This window comes from Lupinus angustifolius, chromosome LG14 (assembly GCF_001865875.1).
Source record: "Lupinus angustifolius cultivar Tanjil chromosome LG14, LupAngTanjil_v1.0, whole genome shotgun sequence".
NCBI lineage: Eukaryota > Viridiplantae > Streptophyta > Magnoliopsida > Fabales > Fabaceae > Lupinus > Lupinus angustifolius.
The window spans coordinates 7861057-7883491 of record NC_032022.1 but is presented as its reverse complement, the minus strand read 5'-3'; the positions used below and the strand labels follow the sequence as shown (position 1 = coordinate 7883491).

At 36.2% G+C, this 22435-nt stretch overlaps 1 protein-coding gene across 6 annotated transcripts; it reads left to right on the top strand.

The window, feature by feature from the left end:
• Window positions 738-21156, top strand: LOC109327101. Of its 6 annotated transcripts, none has more exons than XM_019560130.1 (28): window positions 739-915; window positions 1034-1226; window positions 1310-1440; window positions 1600-1716; window positions 2795-2944; window positions 3055-3163; window positions 3299-3686; window positions 9348-9469; window positions 9582-9673; window positions 9821-10064; window positions 10150-10186; window positions 10883-11031; window positions 11134-11204; window positions 11302-11472; window positions 12036-12107; window positions 12874-12975; window positions 13053-13142; window positions 16215-16290; window positions 16371-16464; window positions 16549-16618; window positions 16755-16934; window positions 19312-19434; window positions 19526-19609; window positions 19701-19885; window positions 20001-20139; window positions 20242-20301; window positions 20482-20586; window positions 20687-21156. In XM_019560130.1, the coding sequence occupies exons 1-28, from the start codon at window positions 802-804 to the stop codon at window positions 20798-20800; spliced, it is 3582 nt and encodes a 1193-aa protein (XP_019415675.1). In that variant the 5' UTR covers window positions 739-801; the 3' UTR covers window positions 20801-21156. The 6 variants fall into 6 exon arrangements, 5 of the variants coding, with proteins under 5 accessions (XP_019415675.1, XP_019415674.1, XP_019415673.1 ...); XM_019560129.1 differs by having other exon boundaries at window positions 3055-3432; window positions 3532-3686; XM_019560128.1 differs by having other exon boundaries at window positions 3055-3447; window positions 3532-3686.

Genomic DNA, 22435 nt, shown 5'->3' with positions numbered 1-22435 from the left:
TCCTAATCTACCCTTCACCAAACCTTGATGCCCCAACTACCATGTCGCTACAATAGAAAAAGGCAAACAAAAAACAAATAAATGAAATTTAAAATAATAAATGCATAATAAATATAAAGTTTTAATATTTATCCACATTTATTACTTTTATTTAAGAAAATGATATATCCTCATATTAATTCTCCTACTCACAAGAAAGTCATATATGTTACAAAATGATACTTAATTTATTAATAATTGATTTATAAGTGATATGTATCACTTTTCTATAGGTATGAAAATTAGTTTAAGAATATAATATGATGATATAATATTACTCTTTATTTAATGATCAGTTTAGGAGTTGAGTTAAATTTTAGAGAGAAACAATGAAAATTCCAAGACTTTATAACTATAAAACATACATATTTGATGAATCTAAAATTTTCATTCTATTAATTCATTTCCAAAATTTAACAAACATACATATATTCTAAGTGTTCATAATTATTAAGGTGTAATATCTATGTGTATATAGATTTATACATAATCGTTGCATCTTTTACTCTTCATTTAGATTTTTTTTAATATTTAAATAGTTAATAATCATTAAAAATGAATGATAAATGATATTGTGATAATATATAGACCTAATAGGTGTATACATATTTTTTTCCTCAATTATTAATATACCATAATATACAAACTCTTATTCTAGTAAGTAATAAATACTATGGATATAAATGCTGAATTGTAATTCATAAACCCATTTGTATCATTTCTCCTGTCATTGAAGCCAAAGAAGAAGAAACGCACACAACAATGGTTTCAACAGGAAGCAACACTGAATCTCTCTCCTCCGACAACACTAAACGACCTTCTTCCTTTTCCGACGACAAACCTCCTTCTCCTTCTTCTTCGCCAAAACGACAAAAGGTTCATTTCCTTTCTCCTTCTCAAACGATTCAATCCAATCCATTTTCCATAAAAATATCTCACTTTTCTTGTACTATTAGGGTTTCTAGATTTATTCCTATTTGGTTTTCTTCCCCAGGTTGATAATGGCGGCGCCGAGTCCGAGATACCGGTGCCGGAGGTGGAGAATTCCAAGGATTTAAGAGCTCTTGAGCCTCCGGCCAATCCCGGCGATACTCAGATTGCTTCAGCTGGCGGTGGTGATGGTAAAGCTGACGTTGTGCCTTCCGTGAATGTGACGGCACCGATTGCTGAGGGTACTTGTTTTGGCAGTTAGTGACACTGAAACTGAATTGTAACTTTTTCAAATAAAAATTGATTTTTTTATATTTAATTTAATTTTTTTATTGTGAAGGGTCTTTGCCAATAATTTTGGTGGCTGAAAAGCCTAGACCTTCTTTCTCTTCATGGAGCATGTATCAGAAGCAGAATCCAAAAACTGATTGTTCAGTTCCATGGTGCAGGCTTTTAACTCAGTCTTCACAGGTACATATCACAATTTTGACTCTGGATTTCTAGCATATTTGGATTTAATTGCTTTTGGAAAAAAGTTATTTTTTTTCTTGTTTTGAAGATGAATTAAGTACAAAATAAGTACATAAACACACATGGTATATCTATATGGAATACTTATTATTGCTGCAGAATCCAAATGTTGTCATTTGCATGCCGAACTTCATGATTGGTTCGAGTAGAAATTGCAACTTTCTGTTGAAGGATCAGAGTGCAAGTGGAATTTTATGCAAGATCAAACATACCGAGGTACATTTTAGGATAATATAGTACTTTGTGATGGACTTTTGGAAGTTGCATTGATGAGGCTCTATGTGGTATGTTATGAGTTATGCTTTTCCAAGTACATACGCTAGAACTTGCTGGTTTTTATGGGTAGTTAATCGTGTTATTTGCGGATAGCAATGGTGCTTCGTTGGGAGGCCTTTGGCCGCTATGAAGCTTCTTCTCTGTGCGTTTTTGTGTCCTGCCTGAGATAGAGGCCTACTGCAGCGTGGCTGTTGCATCCGCTCTAGCTAAATAAAGGACTATCTGACACCTTCTTGTCTGCCCAATTCATCTCCGGCCATTTCATCAAAGTTTTCAGCAAACTACTTCATATTTGGCCAGCCTATTCCTCTGGACCACATCCCAGCTCTTTTTTGGGAGCCCACCCTCGTTTGCATCTCTCTGTTTTCAGTGTTTTGGGAATTCATTTTCTTCATACCTCTCCGTCTTTCCTTTTTCATGTGTTATTATTTGTACTATTATATATATAGTTTCTACCTCTTTATCTTCCACACACAGACATGCTTAAGAGTTGCACATCCACAACTCTGATATTGACTCTTGATTATGAGTTATGTATCATGTTAGAAGTTTACAACTGATTAAGTGATTATGACCTTCACTAGTTTTCAAGTGGTTGGCTTTTTTGATTAAGTGATTATGACATTAATTACTAGTTATTAATTTTTTTCACGTTCTTATGTTTTAAACATTTATCTATTAGTGTCATGTCATTATTTCAAGCAATTTATTTGTAACTATGTGTAACAATTGTATACATATAAACAGGCACTTAATTCCTGAAGTTATGCAACAAATGTGTATATGTATGTCCATATATATTTGCTATTTTTAAAGTAGCGGCCATCCTGATATGAAGTTTTTGGGATTGGTCGCCCCACACCGCTATCCAGGACTAGCTGCTATGTCTAAGCCCTTTAAATGCTTATCTAGAGTTGTGTGTTTGGTTGTCTTTTTCCATTTTCTTTAGAGTTGTTTAAGGTGAATATCATAGGATATTATGTGCAGTATTATTAATGTTGGTTGTGGAAATGATCAGTGTGAGGGAAATGCTGTAGCTGTGCTACAAAGTGTGGGTAGCAAAGGATCAGTGCTAGTAAATGGGATGCTTGTCAAGAAGAACACTAGCTGTGTGCTTAACTCGGGTGACGAGGTGGTTTTTGGGTTGTTTCTTGGGAATCATTATTATGTATCCTTCTAGTTTTTCTAGTTGAATGTCATTCTTTCCTCCCTCATTTTTATTTTATAAAGGAGCAGTATCAAAATTGTCTGTTACATCCTTGACTTATTCTGGCATAGATTTTTCAGCAACTAAATACTGAATTGGCTGTTAAGGGTGCAGAAGTTCAAAATTGTGCTGGGAAATTTGTGCAGATTGATAGGAGAAATCGAGACCCTTCAGCTTTGGATGGGGCTTCCATCTTGGCTTCTCTTTCTAGCCTCAAACATGATCTTACAAAATTGAAGTCTCCATCTCAGGCTTCCAATAAACCTCACCATGTTACTGATGTTCCTAATAATTCTGTTTTCCATGATGGTACAGGAGCTGAGCTTGATGGTCTCGAAGGCAACTCAGCTCCAAATGTAGGGACTGATAAGGCTTCTGATGTTGGAGCAAGCTACAAAAACTCTTCTATGGATTGTGATCCATATGATGCGGGCACAGAGGCAGGCAATGCAAAACTCTCTGGGGTGAATGATTTCCTAAGGCCTTTCTTCAGGTTCCCAGCTGGATCTAATTCTAAATTGAATTTGAGCAAAGGTATATGTGAACAGGTATTGGAAGAAAAAAATGGGACGAGGGGGACACAAGCTGCATCAGCTTCGGGTAAGTCTGTGCGCTGTGCAGTTTTTAAGGCAGATGTTGAAGCTGCAATTCTGGATGGAAAAGAAATAGATGTGTCCTTCCACAACTTCCCATACTATTTAAGGTATATTTCTCTTCTATTCTATATTTATTGCAGTGTTATGTTAAAGGTCTTATGACCATATTAATTCTGGTTATCTTTTCTTTTATATATTTATGTAATTGAACCTCCCGCACGTGAAGATTATGTTAGGCAGCCGATAGCCAACATAAAATTTTGTCAAATATCTATGTTACGTAAACATTGATTTGATAATGTTAATCCTAGGTCATTGCCCAAAAGCAACATGCTATATCGCTCGAGTACAATGTCAAATGAGCAAGGCCGCTATCACCACCTAGATGTAGTGAAAAATAAGCAAGAGTTCCCTTATTTGTGTGAACACATGTGAGTAAAGAAGCTAGTTCACCAGTCTAGCATATGAACTGGAAAATAGAATATATACAACCTTACAAGTAAACCAATGGAAATGGTAGACAAAATGATTAGGAGGGTCAATTTTATGTGGATACAAAAAACGAAGCGGGTTGGTGAAAAAGCAAGGGTATAAGATGCTTCAGGATTTAAGAGTTGGTACACCGGTAAGATAAGATTGAGAAATAAGGTGGATATAATTGTAGATAAAGAACGAAAAAATGATGTGATTGATATAAAAAGAGTATTAGATAGGATCACAAGCAGTGTTGTTGATGGTGGCCCATGGTGTTCGCTAGAGATGGCAAAACAGGTCACCCTTCCTGTTTAGTCCAAGCCCACGAAAAGCCTACAAAATTTAAGCAGACACGAGTATACATTGTTTGTCTTAACAGGAAAATTTGCATGCCATGCTTGTTTTAAAGTAGGAATGCAGGCGGTCTGCAAGAAAAATTTGCATGCCATGCGGGCGACAAGTAAAAAAAAGGTTGCAACAATGCATATGTAAAAAGGTGAGAGGAGTGTGATCTATTGCGATGAGAGGTCTCTTCATATTCATCAGCAACATTCGCAATTGGCAGAATAAAAACAAGAGAGGCCTCGTGTTGATTGTTAGAACTTGTAATTTAGGATTAGAGAAAAGAAAATAGGTTGAAGAAGAATTGATGTGATCTTGAATTGTTTCTTTATTATGAATATAGAATCTCAAATGGAAAATTACATCTTTTAAGAAGAATTTCCTAATGTACTTGGTGATTCCTCAATCAGTTACTTTCCCCCTTTTTTCCTACTTTCCAAAAACTACTCCAATACATCAACAACCTTCTATTTATATCCTTGCCCCTCCTAACTAACTAACTGCTTTGTTACAATAAAACTGCTAAAACACAATTACATATTATGCCTATTCCTCCTAACATATATATTCTTAATGTGAGGTCTATCTCTCTTCCTATCAATACCCCCTAAAAGAGCCACCTTGTCCTCAAGGGGAAAGAAGTGAACTTCTCTTGCAACGCAACAACTACCTCCCAAGAGTTATTGCAAGCTGAAAGATGAGCCCATTTCACCAACACTTCAATCTATCCCTGTTGAGTCTCCCTCCATTCCACAATGTCTTCTGGTTCTACTTCTAGCTCATACTCTTCATTTAGTAATGTAGGAAGAGGCTAAGGATCCTGACTAGGTTTTAGAGCCTGCTTTAGTAGAGATACATGAAACACATGATATATTTTAGCATGGTCAGGAAGCTTCAATTTGTAAGCTACTGTGCCAACTTAGCTGTCACCTGATATGGTACCTAGCACCTAGCAGCCAACTTAGCAAAGGGTCTAGAAGCCAATGGTTTCAGCTTATAGGGCTGAAGTTTAATATAAACCCAATCCCCCTCCTGAAACTCTATCTGCCTTCTACGCTTATTAGCCTGCTTCTTCATTTGGTCTTGTGCCTTCAATAAATTCTGTTTGAGTTCTCCCAGAATAAGGTCCTTCTACTGTAACAATTAATTTGCATCTTCTACCTTGGATGGAAATTCCCCAGCCTTAATCAACATGGTTCGATCCTTGCCATAAAGTGCCTTGAAAGGTGTCATACTAGTAAAGCTGTGATAGGTGGACTTATACCAAAATTCAACCCAAGACAACCACAAAACCCACTATTTTGGCCTTGACCCTACAAAGCATCTCAAGTAACTTTCCAAACACCTATTAACCACCTCTGTCTAACCATCAGTTTGAGGGTGATAGGAAGTGCTGAATTTCAACTGAGTACAAGCCATCTTGAACAATTCCTTCCAAAAGTTGCTTAAAAAAATTGGGTCTCTATCAGAGACTATAGAGGAAGAAAACCCTTGCAATCTTACTACCTCATTTACAAATAAAACAACTACTTCCTTGGCAAAAAGAGGATGACCCAAAGCATAAAAGTGAGCATATTTAGTAAGCCTATCAACCACTACTAAGATAGTATCTTTACGCTGAAACCTTGGAAGGTCTCTAATGAAATCCATGGAAACATCCATCTAAACTTGAGTGGGAATTGACAATGGTTGCTATAATCCTCTAGGGCAGGGTGAAATATTTGTTCTTTTGACAAATATCCCATTCTTACACAAACTTCTTAATATCACTATTCATTCCAATCTAGAATAAACAACTGGCTACCCTTGTATAAGTTTTGAAGAATCTAGAATGACCCCATAGGAGTTTCATGACACTCCTTCAAGATGATGAGAATTTTGTTGGAGTCTCTGGTGCTATGATAAGATCCTCAATCACCTGCTTCCAATTAGGATCTTGTGTTACCTCTTGAGTCCAATCATCTATTTCAGATAAAGATACCAATGAAATGACAGCACACATTTCTCTTCTAGAAAGAACATCAGCCACAGAATTCTCCCTCCTTGGTTTGAATTGAATCTCAAAATCCATACCATAAAATTTCACTGCCCATTTGAATTGTTCTGCTGTGAACAGTCTTTGGTCATTGAGGAATTTAAGGCTTCTTTGGTCAGTTCTGATGATGAAGTGCCTACCCAACAAGAGGTGTCTCCATCTCGTACAACTTGCACCAAGGTCATCAGTTCCCTTTCATAAACAGACTTTTGTTAAGCCCTCAATGATAATCCTTGACTCCAAAAGTCTAGAGGTCTACCCCCTTGTATTAGAACAACCCCTATTCCCTTGCTAGAAGAATCAGTTTCTACTACAAAAGTTTGAGAGAAATCAGATACTGCCAATAGGGGAAGACTTGCCATAGCTGCCTTCAAGGCTTAAAAAGCCTCAGTAGCCTTTTCAGTCCATTTGTAATTATCCTTCTTTAAGAGTCCAGTGAGGGGTTTAGCTATTTTACCATAATCTCTAACAAACCTCCTATAGTACCAAGTAAGACTCAGGAATTCCCTCAATCCCTTGATATTATTTGGTATTGGCCAAGAACACATGGCTTCAATCTTTGACTGATTCTACCTCCTGGCCTGAGATAACATGGCCCAAATGCTCCAACCTCCCCTGACCAAAAGTGCATTTCTTCTTGTTGGCTATGAGGGAATGGGCTTGTATAACCTCTAAGACCAACTGCAAGTGCTCCACATGAGTAGGGATATCCTTGCTGAATGTCAGGATATCATCAAAGAAGACCAGAAAAACTTCCTTAGGAAAGGCTTCAACACTTAATTCATCAATGATTGGAAGGTGGAGGGTGCACTGGTAAGGTCAAAAGGCATAACCACAAACTCATAATGTCCCTCATGAGTTCTAGAAGCTGTTTTTTCTATGTCTTGATCTCTCATCCTAATCTGGTGATAACCAGATTTTCGGTCCAATTTAGAAAAAACCTGAGTCCCCCTAACTCATCCAACAAATCTTCTATAATAGGGATGGGAAACTCATACAAAATCTCCAACCCCCATTATTCTTCTTGACCAAAATGATAGGACTAGAGTAGGGACTGATGCTTGGTTTTATTACCCCTGCCTGCAACATCTCTGTTACCAGTTTTTCAATTTCATTTTTCTGGTAGTGTGGATACTTATAGAGTTTGAAATTAGGTATGTTGGCCCCTTCCTTGAGGTAGATGGCATGATCTTGCCCCTTTCTAAAAGGAAGACCTTAAGGATCTGCAAACACATCTTCAAACTGTTGCAGAACTGCTACCACCCCTTCTAGCACATCGTGAGAAGAAGTGGGGTAGCCTTAGATCCAACATAATGCAACATCAATCCCTCTCTTTCTTCCTTCAGTACTTGCTTAAAGGCTCCCAATAAGAGTTGAGTCTTGGTCAAGGCTGGATGTCCCTTGATTTTGTGAATTATTCCTTCCATTCTTAAAGTAAGCTCAAGCTTGCCAAAATCTGCTTTCACCTCCCCTAGGCTAGCTAGCCATTCAAGACCTAATACCACATCTACTCATTTCAACCCAAATAAATAGAACTCTTGAGTTAACTCAAAGCCTTGAAATACAAGCTTTAACTGAGCACATTTCCCTTGGCAGTGTACGTACCTTATGTCTATCCCCTACTTCTACTACATACCTAGGGGTGGCTTATACCTCCAGCTTCAATTTGCCCAACAATTCTAAGGATATAAAGTTGTGGGAAGCCCCACAATCAATTAGTATCACTACCTCCTTACCCTCCAAACAACCAACCACCTTCCAAGAGTTTGTAGAGGTTATTCCTGCCATAGCCCAAAGGGACAACTGTAGGGAATGCAGGTTAGCCACTACGAACTCTTCACTATCCATCTCCTTTTCATCATTTTCTTCCTCCATCAAAATCATTCTGAATTGTCTGTTTTTGCATCTATGCTCCTTGATATAAGGCTCTTCACACCTGAAGCATAACCCTTTTTTTCCTCTTTTCTCTCAATTTAGCTCTAGTTAAATGTTTGAACACTCCTCCTCTGCCCCTATTACTATCCACTATTTGGGCACCACTCATATTAACAGAAGCACTACTAACAGAAGATTGCTCAGGCTTCCTCTCTGACCGAGGCTTTGACTCAAGTTACAGATCTACTAGGAAGATTAGTTCTAGTAAATCCAGTGGATCTAGTATAACTACTATTCTTTACTTTCTTCTCTTCTATCATAAGGGATTTTTGAATTACCTCAGATAGATTAAGATGCTCTTACAACCTGACTTCAGCCTTAATCTCTTCTTTGAGGCCATTCAAGAAGATGTGCTTGACAAATTCTAGGTCAATTTCTCTGAGGGCTCCTACATACTTCTCAAACTCTTCTACATAATTTAAAATGTATATGTTAGGAGGAAAGCATTGGCAGTTCAAGGACAAACATTTTAACCCTATTCCTTCTACATAATTTTTGTCATCAGCTTCCACCGTCATGGCGGTCCTAAAGTACCAAATGATCGATGTCATCATTTAAAATGTTTGTCAAAATAGTGAATAGAGTTTGGCCTTGAACTGCCAATGCTTTCCGCCATGACCAGAATTCGGTAACAGTGATCACAAGATAAAATTTTGGGTGGATTTAGAAGGTGCAGCCCATGGATTATCTTTAGGTGAAAAATTTCTAGAGAGGATCTCAATGGATAATTCGAAATCAATTTCTAGCTTTAGCTTTGTATGTTCTATCTTCCTTTCTTCCGATGTGAGTTCACAATGGCATAAAAGTTGGCATTTAATTTTGAACTAGGTATTGAAGTTTCTGGGATTAATTTTTTCTTAAGTAAAATTAAGACTAATCGCTATTTATATGACTTGATTTGGTCCTTCATGTATTTTTGCTTGAAGTCATTCCTAGAGCATCTTTTTTGATGGGTTACCTGATTATAATTACCTTTTTGCAGTGAGAATACAAAAAATGTCTTGGTTGCAGCATGCTTTATACACCTAAAGCATAAAGAACATGCAAAGTATACCACAGATCTTACAACCATAAACCCTTGTATTCTACTCTCGGGACCTGCAGGTATGTGTGTTGCACTATTGCCCTCCTTTATTTTAATTTTACTTTTTTTGTTTAACTTCTTTACCTTTAAACTCATTGTATCCCTCAAGTGCCAAATTTTGTTTTTCTGCAGGATCAGAAATATATCAGGAGATGCTGGTGAAATCACTCGCAAATTACTTTGGAGCGAAATTGCTCATATTTGATAGCCATTTGCTTTTGGGTGTAAGATAAAGTTTCCTTGTTGGTCTGATACTGGGATCAATCCATGCATACCTTTTACTGAATTATTCCATGCTGTTGATGCATCGTTGAACTAATCCTTTTACTTAAAACCACGGTAATGAATCTTCATTGGTTGTGTGTTGATAGGGTTCATCTTCAAAGGAGGCTGAGCTCCTCAAAGATGGATTCAATGCTGAAAAATCATGCAGTTTCTCGAAGCAAACTCCTACAGCCACAGACATGGCTAGCATGGATCCATCAACTAGAGACACAGATACACCTAGCTCTTCAAATGCACCTACTCCACATGGGCTTGAGTCTCAACCTAAGTTAGAAATTGATAGTGTGCCACCTACCTCTGGGACAGCTAAAAGTTGTTTGTTTGAACTAGGTATGTCATCTTCTGCCTTTTTCTCCCATCTTTATAGAGCCTTAATTTTATCTGAAAGTGTTGGTTTCCATTTATTATCATGCAGGTGACAAGGTAAAATATATCTTATCATCTTCTTCAAGGTAAACGTTACTAGTCAACTGTTCTGAATTGGTTTCTATTTCACGTCGATACACATTGTTTTGTTTGCATCGTCTTTTTGCATGTATCAAAATAACTAGAGAGCTTGTGTTGCCTATTATGATTATATACATGATGTGTACTAGTTAGTGTATTGATTGGATGGAAATTTTTTCACCAAAGTTGAATGATTGTAGCACGAAGCCATCACTCTTTATTTCAACATGGCAATCCAACTTGGAGCCTTTTTACTTTAAATACCCAATTATGCAATATTGACAATGAGTAGATTATACTACTTATGGGAAATATGGGAATTGCACCATTAGAAGGGGTAGGAAAATTAATTTTCTTCTCCCTTTTGGTATTCATATAAGTTTGGGGCAAGAAAATTAAGAGACAAAATATCATTTTCAGCAATAACTAACTTTAACTACGATATCCGAATTTTGTGTAGTTCAGAATACTATAAGAATCTTCATTAAATTTCTCTCCACATTGTTATTTCCATTTTTATTAGAATTCTAGTCCAGTATTATTTTGTGTTAAATTCCTCCTTGTTAACATTTGTTTAAGACAATGTAATGTAACTTTTACATCTAATTTCCATTCCTTGCAAAACCATTTCTATCCAAAACAAAGTACAAGTGTTTGTATTTTGTCATAATTTTGCTTCATAATTGTACTTGCACATATAGGGGTCCTCCTAATGGATGTCGTGGAAAGGTTGTCTTGGTTTTTGAGGATAATCCCTTGTCCAAAGTTGGTGTAAGATTTGATAAACCCGTACCTGATGGAGTTGATCTTGGAGGTGCCTGTGAGGGTGGTCAAGGATTTTTCTGCAATGGTACTGCCTTGTCTGATAAATTTTTGAGATCTTTTATATTATTTTATCTTTGAGCATGATTTTGGTTCTAGATTTTGAAGCAGTCTTTTTCTTTCTTTCCAGTTACTGATCTTTGCTTGGTAAATGGCGGCGTTGATGAACTGGACAAAATACTTATTAATGCGTTGTTTGAGGTTGCCTTTTTACTTCATCCTCTGGTCTAAAAAGGTTTACTTCTAATCATATTGTGCTTCAATTTTACAATAACAATTGATATGTTTTTTGTTTCAGATTGTGTTTAGTGAAAGCAGAAGTGCACCTCTCATTTTGTTCATGAAAGATGCAGAGAAGTCTATAATAGGAAACGGTGATCCATATTCATTTAAAAGTAAGCTTGGAAAGCTTCCGGACAATGTGGTGGTCATAGGTTCACACACTAACAATGACAGTCAGAAGGAGAAGGTAATTTTTCCCTTTTTTTGATAGGCAAATTTCTGTTTTGTTTTATTTTAAACGGGAGGGAGAGAGCAAACTGCTGGGGTTTGAGCTCAGGTGCCACACGTAATGTCCCACAGCTCTATCACATGAGCTGAGTCATTGGTTTCCTTTTATTTCTTTATAAATGTTTTTAATGGTTACTATTTTGTAATTCTAAAATGGCATGCACGTTGAAGCATTAGAAGCTTTGAGATTTATAATATTGCAGAAACAGTTTTTTAACAGCCCATTGCAAGATAATATGGGTTAAGTTTTCTATGTATACCATTTGGGTTTGGTTTAGGTGCATGACTGCATGCAGTTTTGTTGAATGGATTTATGAGAGACCAAAGTTCTGTATGTTTATTATGTATGAGCTATATATATATATATATCTGGTCTTCTTTTAATAATTAAGAAACTTCAAAAGATTTGCATGCATTTGAAGATACAAATTGGATATCCTGTATATTTGATCCTTTGAATTTCCCTCTCATCTCTGGTCTATATAAGTGATTATGTCATATATAACTAATTTTCCCTTGCAGTCGCATCCTGGGGGTTTCCTTTTTACAAAGTTCGGCAGCAATCAGACTGCCCTTCTGGACTTGGCTTTCCCTGTAAGAGCGTTATTTCCTTTTGAGTCCATTCTTCTATTGCAAACAGAGAAAAATGAATTGCATGTTTATGCATTTATTTCCTTTGTATGTGTTTGTTTTAATCTGTGAAGTATGGATTCGTCGAACACCCTCGCACTGACACGTATCTGACATGGATATGTTCGAATTCACGAAGGATACGTATCCGAAGAGTATCCAAAAATTAAAAAAATAAAATAAAATAAATAAATATCAAGACACATATCAGATTCGTTTTCAATAAACACTAACTTATTTAAAGGCCACAAAAACTCATACCAACATACGTCACACTGCTTTGACCCTCCGATAGCCGGTCCATCATACCGACTCTCCGATCCACAACATCGCTATCAAGAAGGAGATGAAATTGATATTATTTTTGTTTCTAGGGCTAGATAATAAGTAATTTTATGAATTATTCTCCTATATTTTCTAGTTTTGGTACTTGGAATTTTGGAGGACAATGATTTTCAATTTCCATTATATTTTTTGGATATTTTAATTTACACTTACAATTTTATTATATTTTATGTGTTTTTTATTATTTTATACACTTATTCTTGAACGTATCATATCCTATATTTTAGAAAAAATGCGTGTCGGCATATCAGATACATATCGTATCTGACACACATATCCATATCCGTGCTTCATAGGTTTTGATGTCTTCTTACATGCAACGTAATGAAAGTTCTTTCAGGTTTTCTCAACTAGTAGTAATATCACATCTCTTTAATTTTTTTAGGATGGATTTGGAAGATTGCATGAAAGGGGAAATGAAGTCCCAAAGCCAAACAAAACTTTGACTAAGCTTTTTCCAAATAAAGTAACAATTTTCACGCCACAGGTATGTGCAGTCGATAGTGTTTCATCAAAAAAATTCTCCTATATGATGTTAGCTTAACAATATGTTTCTTGTTCTAGGATGAGGGGCTTTTAGCATCTTGGAAACAGCAACTCGATCGAGATGTTGAGACTCTCAAAATCAATGCAAATTTGCACCATTTGCGCACAGTATGTATCTTATAATTTTAGTTCAAACTACATTTTTGGTATTTATTTAATTTCTATTAAAAACCGTAAACTGATATATTTGGTGTCCAAAAACAATGTTTTGATGGATATATGACATTTTCTTGTAGAGTTTCATTATAAAAACTAAGCTATTTTGTTCATTGAACCCCCACCTTCCATTTTGGTTGTGGTACTACTATTAATTGCCAGCAAGTGCACGATTTGTTTTGGCTTTGATCTGAGTTGGTGATTATTTATGTTGATCAATGTTACATGGCAGATTAATTGAAGTTTTAAATCCTAGTAGATAAATTTTGTACATCAGATAACTTTTTGAGCTAGGACTTCTTCTTGAAAAGGGTGTATTCTTTGAACTTCTTGTTCTAAAGTGTCCAAGGCAATATTTATAGAATTGATGGTTACATAAATTATTTTGCTGATTATGGAAGCTTCAATATAATTTATGTTCATACATTCACCATTATTTTCTATTAAAAATGGTAAATGTATGTATGTTGACAGAGAGATATGGGTAATTTTGCTATGTTTAACCTGAGCCTTATTATTGCTATTTGCTAATCCCATCTGTTCAGTGAAAAAATCATGGCCTATCACAAGACTAACTGTAAAAATAATGTTATGTTTATGAGTCTTTGTATACAGGAAATGCAATTTTGGCAATACAAGATTTAGTTTGCTATGTGATTCTAGATGTTTGTAGTACGACCTTAGATTTTATGAGACTAAATGGGCACTAGGGCCTCAGTTCACTACTTAAATTTCTCTTAGACTTGTAAACTTTATTCTTCCTTGGCACTAAAGTTCTTATTTTTGTACATTTTTCCTGCCTTTTAGTATGACTGTTACTGTTGTTGTTCTTCTGAAACCTGTTTAACATGTATCCTTGATCACTGGCTGCAAAAGTTACGGGCTTAAATACTAGGTAGTCAATTGCAGATAGCAATTGACCCCAAAACACTATAGCTACAACTAAGAAAAGTTATAAAAGTAATTTATAGCCTACACATAAATATAAAAAAGTACTAAAATACATCAACTTAAAGATTGTTTTCTAGCCATCAAATCATCAATTTCTTGCACTTATGCTTCTGCATCATCAAAACAGTCACTTAACTCACCAAAAAAAATTGCATCTGTGTCAGACTTTTTTCTTGATAAAAGCATCCATAATCTGTTTTTTTATGTCTGCTGGGATTTCCTTGCAAACATTTCACTCCCATTTGGTGTTTCGTGGCTCTGGTTATCCCACCAGTACTGGCATGGCCACAAAAATTACAAATGACAGTCTTTTTATTGTTAGGGTCTTTTATGTGATTCCTATACCATATCAATGTTATTTCCAACGAGTGTCAGCAACACATCATTGGGAGTGGCTGTGGAAGTGAGAGGTTAAGATGAGGCCATGATTGAGGGAAATTTAGAGAAGAGAGGAGTAGTTCTGCATAACTGGAGTAATTCTGCAGAATTGGAATAATGAAGCAGAGAGGAGTAATGAGGCAGAGAGGAGTAGTAGAGAGGAGCAACGAAGCAGAAGAAATGGAGGAGTTTTAAATGAGGGGAAGAAATGGAAAGAGTTATTAGTTTTCAAGTTTTACAGCATGTGTGTTTTAAATGAGGGAAAGAAGTGGAAGAGTTTTTTTTATCAAAAACCCTAAAGAACTAATAGCTAAAAAATAAGGACAAAAAAGATATTTCTCATTTAAAAATTAGGGTTTCACTTACCTTTAACCTGTAGAAGGTTCTGGATTGCGAAATGGGTCGCAAAATGGAGCATGACTCGGCCCGCAACATCCGCGATGGCAAGCTGCACGGCTATCAGCTGTTTCGTCGCGGAGAAGGGCCGACAACCTCCGCGACACTGCTATTGCGTGCGATTGACTACACTGCTTAAATAGAAGGATGTGAGCAATTCTCTGAAGCACAGACTCGTCTAACACCCTCACGTGTCGGTGTCCGACACGAATATGCTCGGATTCGCAAAGGATACGTATCCGTAGAGTATCCAAAAATTAAAAATAAAATAAATAAATATCAAGACACGTATCAGATTCGTTTTCAATAAAATATAGGATAAATAGATTTGTTTTCAGTAAAATAGGATAAGATAGATTTGTTTTCAATAACCACCAACTTATGTAAAGGCCACAAAGACTCATACCAACATATCGTCACACCGCATTGACCCTCCGATAGTTGGTCCACCATACCGACTCTCCGATCCACAACATCGCCATCAAGGAGGAGATGAAATTGATACTGTTTCTGTTTCTAGGGCTAGATAATAAGCAATTTTATGAATTATTCTACTATATTTTCTAGTTTTGGTACTTGAAATTTTGGAGGATAATGATTTTCAATTTCCATTATATTTTTTACTTTGGATATTTTGATTTACACTTATAATTTTATCATATTTTATATGTTTTTTATTATTTCATACACGTATCCTTGAACGTATCGTATCTCATATTTTAGAAAAAATGCGTATCGACGTAGCGAATACGTATCGTATTCGACACGTATCCGTATCCGTGCTTCATAGGTGAGCATGACTAAAAACATGAGGAAAAATAAGTAGAGGAGTATGGAGTGTTGCAGGAATTATACAACCTTGGTAAAGGAAGTTAAGCCTGTATTTTGATTTTTGAATATTTATACTGTTTAGTACTCTTGATGACAATGTAGTCCATTATCTCATAAAACTTTGGAGTTTCTCACACGTGGACTAGGACAGACCACTATCTCATATTGCGATTTTGACTTTGTTAAGATGAGAAATAGGACAAATTTCAAATAACAAGAAGGTAGACAAACTATAGTTTAATGTGCTATGTTAATTGGTGTGGTTGATTCACTTAATTGTCTTCTGTCACTTACCATTCTGTTTCCTTTTTCCCTTGTTAAATACATCACATTCTAACTTCCAAGGTTTCAGGTTGTAGATGGTTGTCCATGTTGAACTGTGTAGTGACATGAATGTTTTATTGTGTATAATAATTTACCCTTCGTGTTCTCAACTTACAATTATAAATCATTGAATTTTCTATATAGGTTTTAAGCTGTTATGGAATGCAATGTGAAGGACTTGAGACCTTGTGTATTAAGGATCAGACACTTACAAATGAAGGTATGTCCTACCACTAAGTGCTTAGTGTTTGTGATCTGCAGCTTAAATCTCCCTTCTACATAATGTTTGATATATTGCAGATGTAGAGAAAATTGTTGGCTGGGCTTTAAGCCACCACCTCATGCAGAGTTCTGAAGTTAATCATGATGCAAAGCTTGTGTTGTCTTGTGAAAGGTAATTAACCAGCTTGCACTGTTATATATACTCTATTTTAACCTTCATACTTGTTATGTCGTTGACCATTATTCAACCTACCAGTATCCAGTATGGAATTGGGATTTTACAGGCTATCCAGAATGAGTCACAGAGCATGAAGCAGTCTCTTAAGGTGATTTTATTATGATCTTTTCCTGCTTGGATTGTAGTACATGGTGTCAGCTGGTATTTTATTCCCACTTATGTATTATTTCACAAATGCTGTATGTATTCTAAATCATCGTGCTTCTTGGGTCGTATGAAATCAGGATGTTGTAACAGAAAATGAGTTTGAAAAGAGTCTTTTGGCTGATGTTATTCCACCTAAGGACATTGGTATTACTTTTGATGATATTGGAGCTCTTGAAAATGTCAAGGATACAATGAAGGAATTGGTTATGCTTCCTTTACAGAGGCCTGAGCTTTTTTGCAAGGGGCAACTAACCAAGGTTTTTTTTTACTTTAAATATTAAATTGCATTTTATTGTATAATATATTCATGACTAAATTTACTTATTAATCCCCCAATATAAGACATCCAGGCTAAATTTGGGGCTTCTATGAGGCCATACATTGATCTCTTCAATCTACACAGCTAACCTTCTCCCCTTAAGAAACAAACTTTGGTGGTTTCTCCATATACACCTCTTAGTGCCAAGTCACCATTGGCAAGGTGTTTTTGATATCCGATTGATACAACTGCCAACGGTGACTAGCTTTAAGTGAGTTGAATAACTGAAAAGAAGCAAGCTTAGCAACCAGAGAAATGTGTCAGAATAATCAACACCATAAGCAAGCCACAAAACCATCAGGCTTGACTTTGACAATGTAAACCTACTTAGATTCATTCACCTGTTTAGATATTATGTTCCAGGAATACATCTCCATCTAACAGATAGAATCCATCCCTCATCTGACAGGGCCTCAGTAACAGTGGTAGGAATAGTGAGAGTCAAGAGCAGTTGCAAGGGACTTTACTGAGCTAGATAAACCATCATAGGTGACAACAGAAGAAATTGCATAGGTACAAATACACTTACCTTTTCCAAGAGCATTTGGGAGACCAAGACTATACTCAAAAGGAGCTGGTGAGAGGAAAAGGGACTGTAGTAGGTCATGTTAACAGAGACAAGATAATAGATAAAGTCAGGAGAATAGCATCTTTAAATCTATTGACTGCAAGTATAACCTAGGTAGATACACTTGAGAGAATCAGGATCCAACTTAGAGACCCAAGGATGAATAACTTGGACAAATCAAGTCCACCAAAAAAAACTTTTGGGAGCAAGAGCAAATAAGGACCGAGAAGGGGAAAAGTGAACACTGCATAGTATATTTATTATAATTTTGCAAATAGACAAGAGATTTATAAGAAAGCTTCATAGACATAAGACTTGTGATAAAGGAAGGGAAGGAGTAGGATAGGCGGTGCCACTACTGACTATCAGAGCAGAAAAACCAATAGCAGAAGTGGCACTAGGTAATAGAAAGAAGAGTGAAATGTAGAAAGAATACCTGCATTACCGATCATGGATCTGTTGCATCTGAACCAATGACCCAATTGTGAGAGTAAGTAAGACAAGTAATGGGATTATCTCGTTGAATGAGATAGTAGTAGATGAAGTGGTAATTGTCTGTGAAGCTCATAATCTAGTAATCTAGTATAGACATCATATTTAGCATCAGACATGGTGATAGTTTTGAGAACCTGCGTCGGAGTAGATAAGGGTAAAAGGCCTTGATACTATGTAGGTTTCCTAACAACTTGTCATTAATAGTTTGACCAAAAGCTGAAATCACCCTGAGTGGGAATGATCATCTGCCATCACAAACAAATTCTGTAATACCAATCAAACAAAGGGTCAAGTGCCGTTACCTTCAAAACTCCAAAACAGAAGTCTAACTCACTAACGCCAACTATTGATGACAAAAGATGCTTCAGAACACCAAACATGAACAGAGCTTCAACCCAGCTCTGAATATCGTTAACATCCAGAACCTGGATGTCGAAGAAAGTACTAGTGCAACACAAAAAACACAGGAAGCACACTAGGCCGGAAAAAAGCACATCAACCTAGGACAAACCCTTGCTCCCGAGGCCGGGACACATTTAGTTGCAGTATTCTGGCCAGTAGCAACTTTGCCTGCCACAAAGACCACCTGCAGCACCATGACCATGACTCAGTTGACGTTGTATGAAAATCACGCTCAAACTGCTGAAAAACTAGCAAAATTGTGTTCATCGGTACTAGTCTGTGTTTTAGGGTTTCTCTAACTTAGCTCCTGATACCATGTTAGAGGAATTTGGGAATGAGAATAACTAACTTGCTAGCTTCCCTATCTACATATATATACTGAGAGATATTAGTCAGTCCAAGCGACATAAGTCCATGCCAATAACACATAATATCCAGATTCCAGAATAGTGGTTCTCTAAAATTTACCTTCTCTGCTTTTTTACCAGTTTGTTGGCTAACTGATTTTATTCAGCTTTTCATTGGATTTACTATTCTAATGCCCTTTTGATATCTTATCATTTTTAGCCGTTATGCATGGTATAGGCCTCTCTGCAAGATATGTAACATGTTTATATTCTGCCATGAAAGCTAAAAACGTCATATGCAGTTGGTTTTAAGAAACTGCCTTTTAGGAGAACTTGTGATGCTTTGCTTCCACAAGCATTGACACATATTTTTATTTTTGTACAAATCACTACAAAAATTATGTAATTTTTATCTTTAAATGACCCACTCCTTGTCAAAATTGCTTACGTACTATGAACTCTCTATACCCGGATTTCTCACTGTGAATTACCTTTTGGTACAGCCATGCAAGGGTATCCTATTATTTGGACCCCCTGGAACTGGTAAGACAATGCTTGCGAAAGCAGTTGCTACTGAAGCAGGTGCAAACTTCATTAATATTTCCATGTCAAGCATTACGTCTAAGGTTTAGACTTGCTTCATTGACTGTATTTTAATATCTCCTTTATCAGTTTGTTATTCGGGTTAACTTGTATCCTTTCCCCTTTTTGATTCAGTGGCTTGGTGAGGGTGAGAAATATGTAAAAGCTGTTTTCTCCCTGGCAAGTAAAATTGCTCCTAGTGTTATATTTGTTGACGAAGTAAGCCTTTTACATGAAATGTTGGTGGATTTTGTATTAGTTCATCAGTTGACGAATAAATCACAGCGAAGAGGTTTGATTTCTTGTATAGGTTGACAGCATGTTGGGCCGGAGGGAAAATACTGGGGAGCATGAGGCCATGCGAAAGATGAAAAATGAATTCATGGTTAACTGGGATGGCTTACGTACAAAGGAAACTGATCGAGTTCTTGTGCTTGCAGCCACAAATAGGCCTTATGACCTTGATGAGGCTGTCATACGGAGGTTGCCGCGGAGGTGAATACCATATTCACTGCACTTTAAATCCCCCTTTTTCATTCTTTTTTTTGGGGAAAAGGGGTTAATGGGACTGGAAGATGTTGAAGTTTTCTTAATCTTTGGTGTTCTGCAGATTAATGGTAAATTTGCCTGATGCTCCAAATAGAGCAAAAATATTAAAAGTTATACTGGCAAAAGAGGACTTGTCTTCTGATGTTGACATGGAGGCAATTGCAAGTATGACTGATGGATATTCTGGAAGTGATCTTAAGGTTATAGGTGTTCTTTCTCCTTTTATCCTAAACTTTTTAAACTGATGATGTTAGTTGGTCGATATTTGGGGTGCCTTCATGCGTTCTCTTCTTCTATTGCAGAATTTTTGTGTAACTGCTGCACACCGTCCCATTAAAGAATTATTAGATAAAGAAAAGAAGGTATGGTTTTTCTGTATTGGGTGTGTTATCCGAGTGCTGGGTTTGGGTCTCTACTTCAACGAGTTTGTCATTCTCGTCGATTGTGATGTTATTGGTAGAATAGTTCATGTTTACATGAATCATTCCATCATGGTTGCATTAATCATTCATTTTTTGTCTAATTTGTTTGATGCATGACAGGAACAAGCTGCTGCTCTAGCCGAAGGTAGACCTGCTCCAGCATTATGTGGAAGTGCAGATATCCGATCTTTGAAGATGGAAGACTTTAGACATGCTCATCAACAGGTATATATGTATATGAAACGGAAATCTCTATCTATACAACCTTCTTCTCCTGCCCTTCAGACCTCCAAAACAACATTAACTTTTTGTCATACTGATGCAGGTATGTGCAAGTGTTTCCTCCGAATCCGTAAATATGACTGAGCTTTTACAATGGAATGAACTATATGGTGAAGGTGGCTCAAGAAGAAAAAGCTCACCCAGCTATTTCATGTGAGAGTCTCCTCTGTACAGATGTTTATCCTCATTACCAACTCCATGTTCCTGCAGAGCTGTTTTCTTTATAAAATGAAATATAGGTTTTATATTTTTCCTTACCTGTGTGATGGTGGGTTTTTAAAGGAATGGAGCCTGTTACAGAAATTTGGCCAGGTTCCATTGCTTTTATTTTGTTCCTAATCCCCCATGCCCCCACCACAGAAGACTCCTGTGGAAATTTTAAGTTATATAAGTGTCTTATTAGAGGAAGAAAGTGATAACAGTCATAAAACCCTCTGGAAATATTTATTGTCATTACTAATGGAATTGGTGAAACAATAAAGCATTTAATGATCGTGTTTATATAATGTTTTATGTACATGTCATTCATCTTGCATCTCCATTTGGTTATCTCCCTATGTACCCAAGCCATTTGGAAGGGAATAAAGGGAAATAGAAGGATTCAAAGTAACCTTATAAATATATTTTATGACTCTGAAGTTTTTTATTTTCCTTCATTCCTCTTAATAATCCAACTCAAACGTGTATTCATAATAAATCTTCATTGTTTTTTCACAATAGAGTTTAACATTTTATGTTCATTGATATAATTCTAGATATGCTGGTAGTATTTGGTCTGAATATTTGAATACTATAATCAAGTGTGCTAGCAAAAAGGGGTCGAATAATGGATGTTATATTGATGCTAAGACTAACAATTTTGGTCTACCATAAATGATAGTTATTTTTTCGCAGAACAAAACTTAGGTACCTGTGTATTAATTATTTTATAAGCAATTAATAAGGCGACTGAGAAGTAGAATTCATGTTTTTATTGGGGAAGGAATATGAAAATTGTGTACGTGACCCCGGATGATGGTTACCCAATAAGCTATTATATTTTGAGTATTTTGAGTATAGTTAGTGTAAAAATTTATATATAATTAATATATTATTTACTATTTATATGTATTATTTTGTTGAAGAATCATGATTAAATATGAATGATGAATGTGGTGCAAGGACAATATATAAAACTATATTACAAGTGTATATATATTTTCAAAACAATGATTTTTGGTGTTACTCAATAAGCTTGGGGAAAGAAAGTGTTATATATTTGATTTGATATAGCTTTGTATCCTTATTAAACAAGACATTCGTCACATCTCATTTTGACTATTTGTATTACATGGAAATTTTCCTAAATGGGTGAAAACTTGGGAATGTATAGTGTATTAAGCTGTATCGTATTGGCTAGTTTAACTGGAAAATTGGAGAATCATAACCCTTATCGGTATGGGATGATTGTTATATCGAATATGCACCAGAACTGGTGGAAACCGACCAAAACTGGTTGGTATACCTTAAAACTGGTGAACCGGAACCGGCTAAGTTGGTACTAAATTGAACGGTTGTTGCATTTTAAAAAAAAAAAGAGTCAATTTGATCACTAAACCAATTGTTTTCCATGTTCACCATTGTGTTTGCTCTGGCGTCCAATTTTAAGTTTCTTCTTGTCGTCGCATATAACTTAATCACTTTTATTTTTGTGAAGAAAAAGTGAAAGACAGAGGGGAGAGAGATGTTTGGAGAAATAAGGGAAAAGAACACAGGCACACAAACAAGAAAAAGTGAGAGAGAGAAGGAAGAG

Coding starts and splice junctions, on each gene's coding strand:
- LOC109327101 (XM_019560126.1), top strand. CDS start 802: ATGGTTTCAACAGGAAGCAACACTGAATCTCTCTCCTCCGACAACACT. Junction 1,717..2,794: donor GCAAGATCAAACATACCGAG/GTACATTTTAGG, acceptor GGAAATGATCAG/TGTGAGGGAAATGCTGTAGC. Junction 11,032..11,133: donor TCAAGGATTTTTCTGCAATG/GTACTGCCTTGT, acceptor CTTTCTTTCCAG/TTACTGATCTTTGCTTGGTA.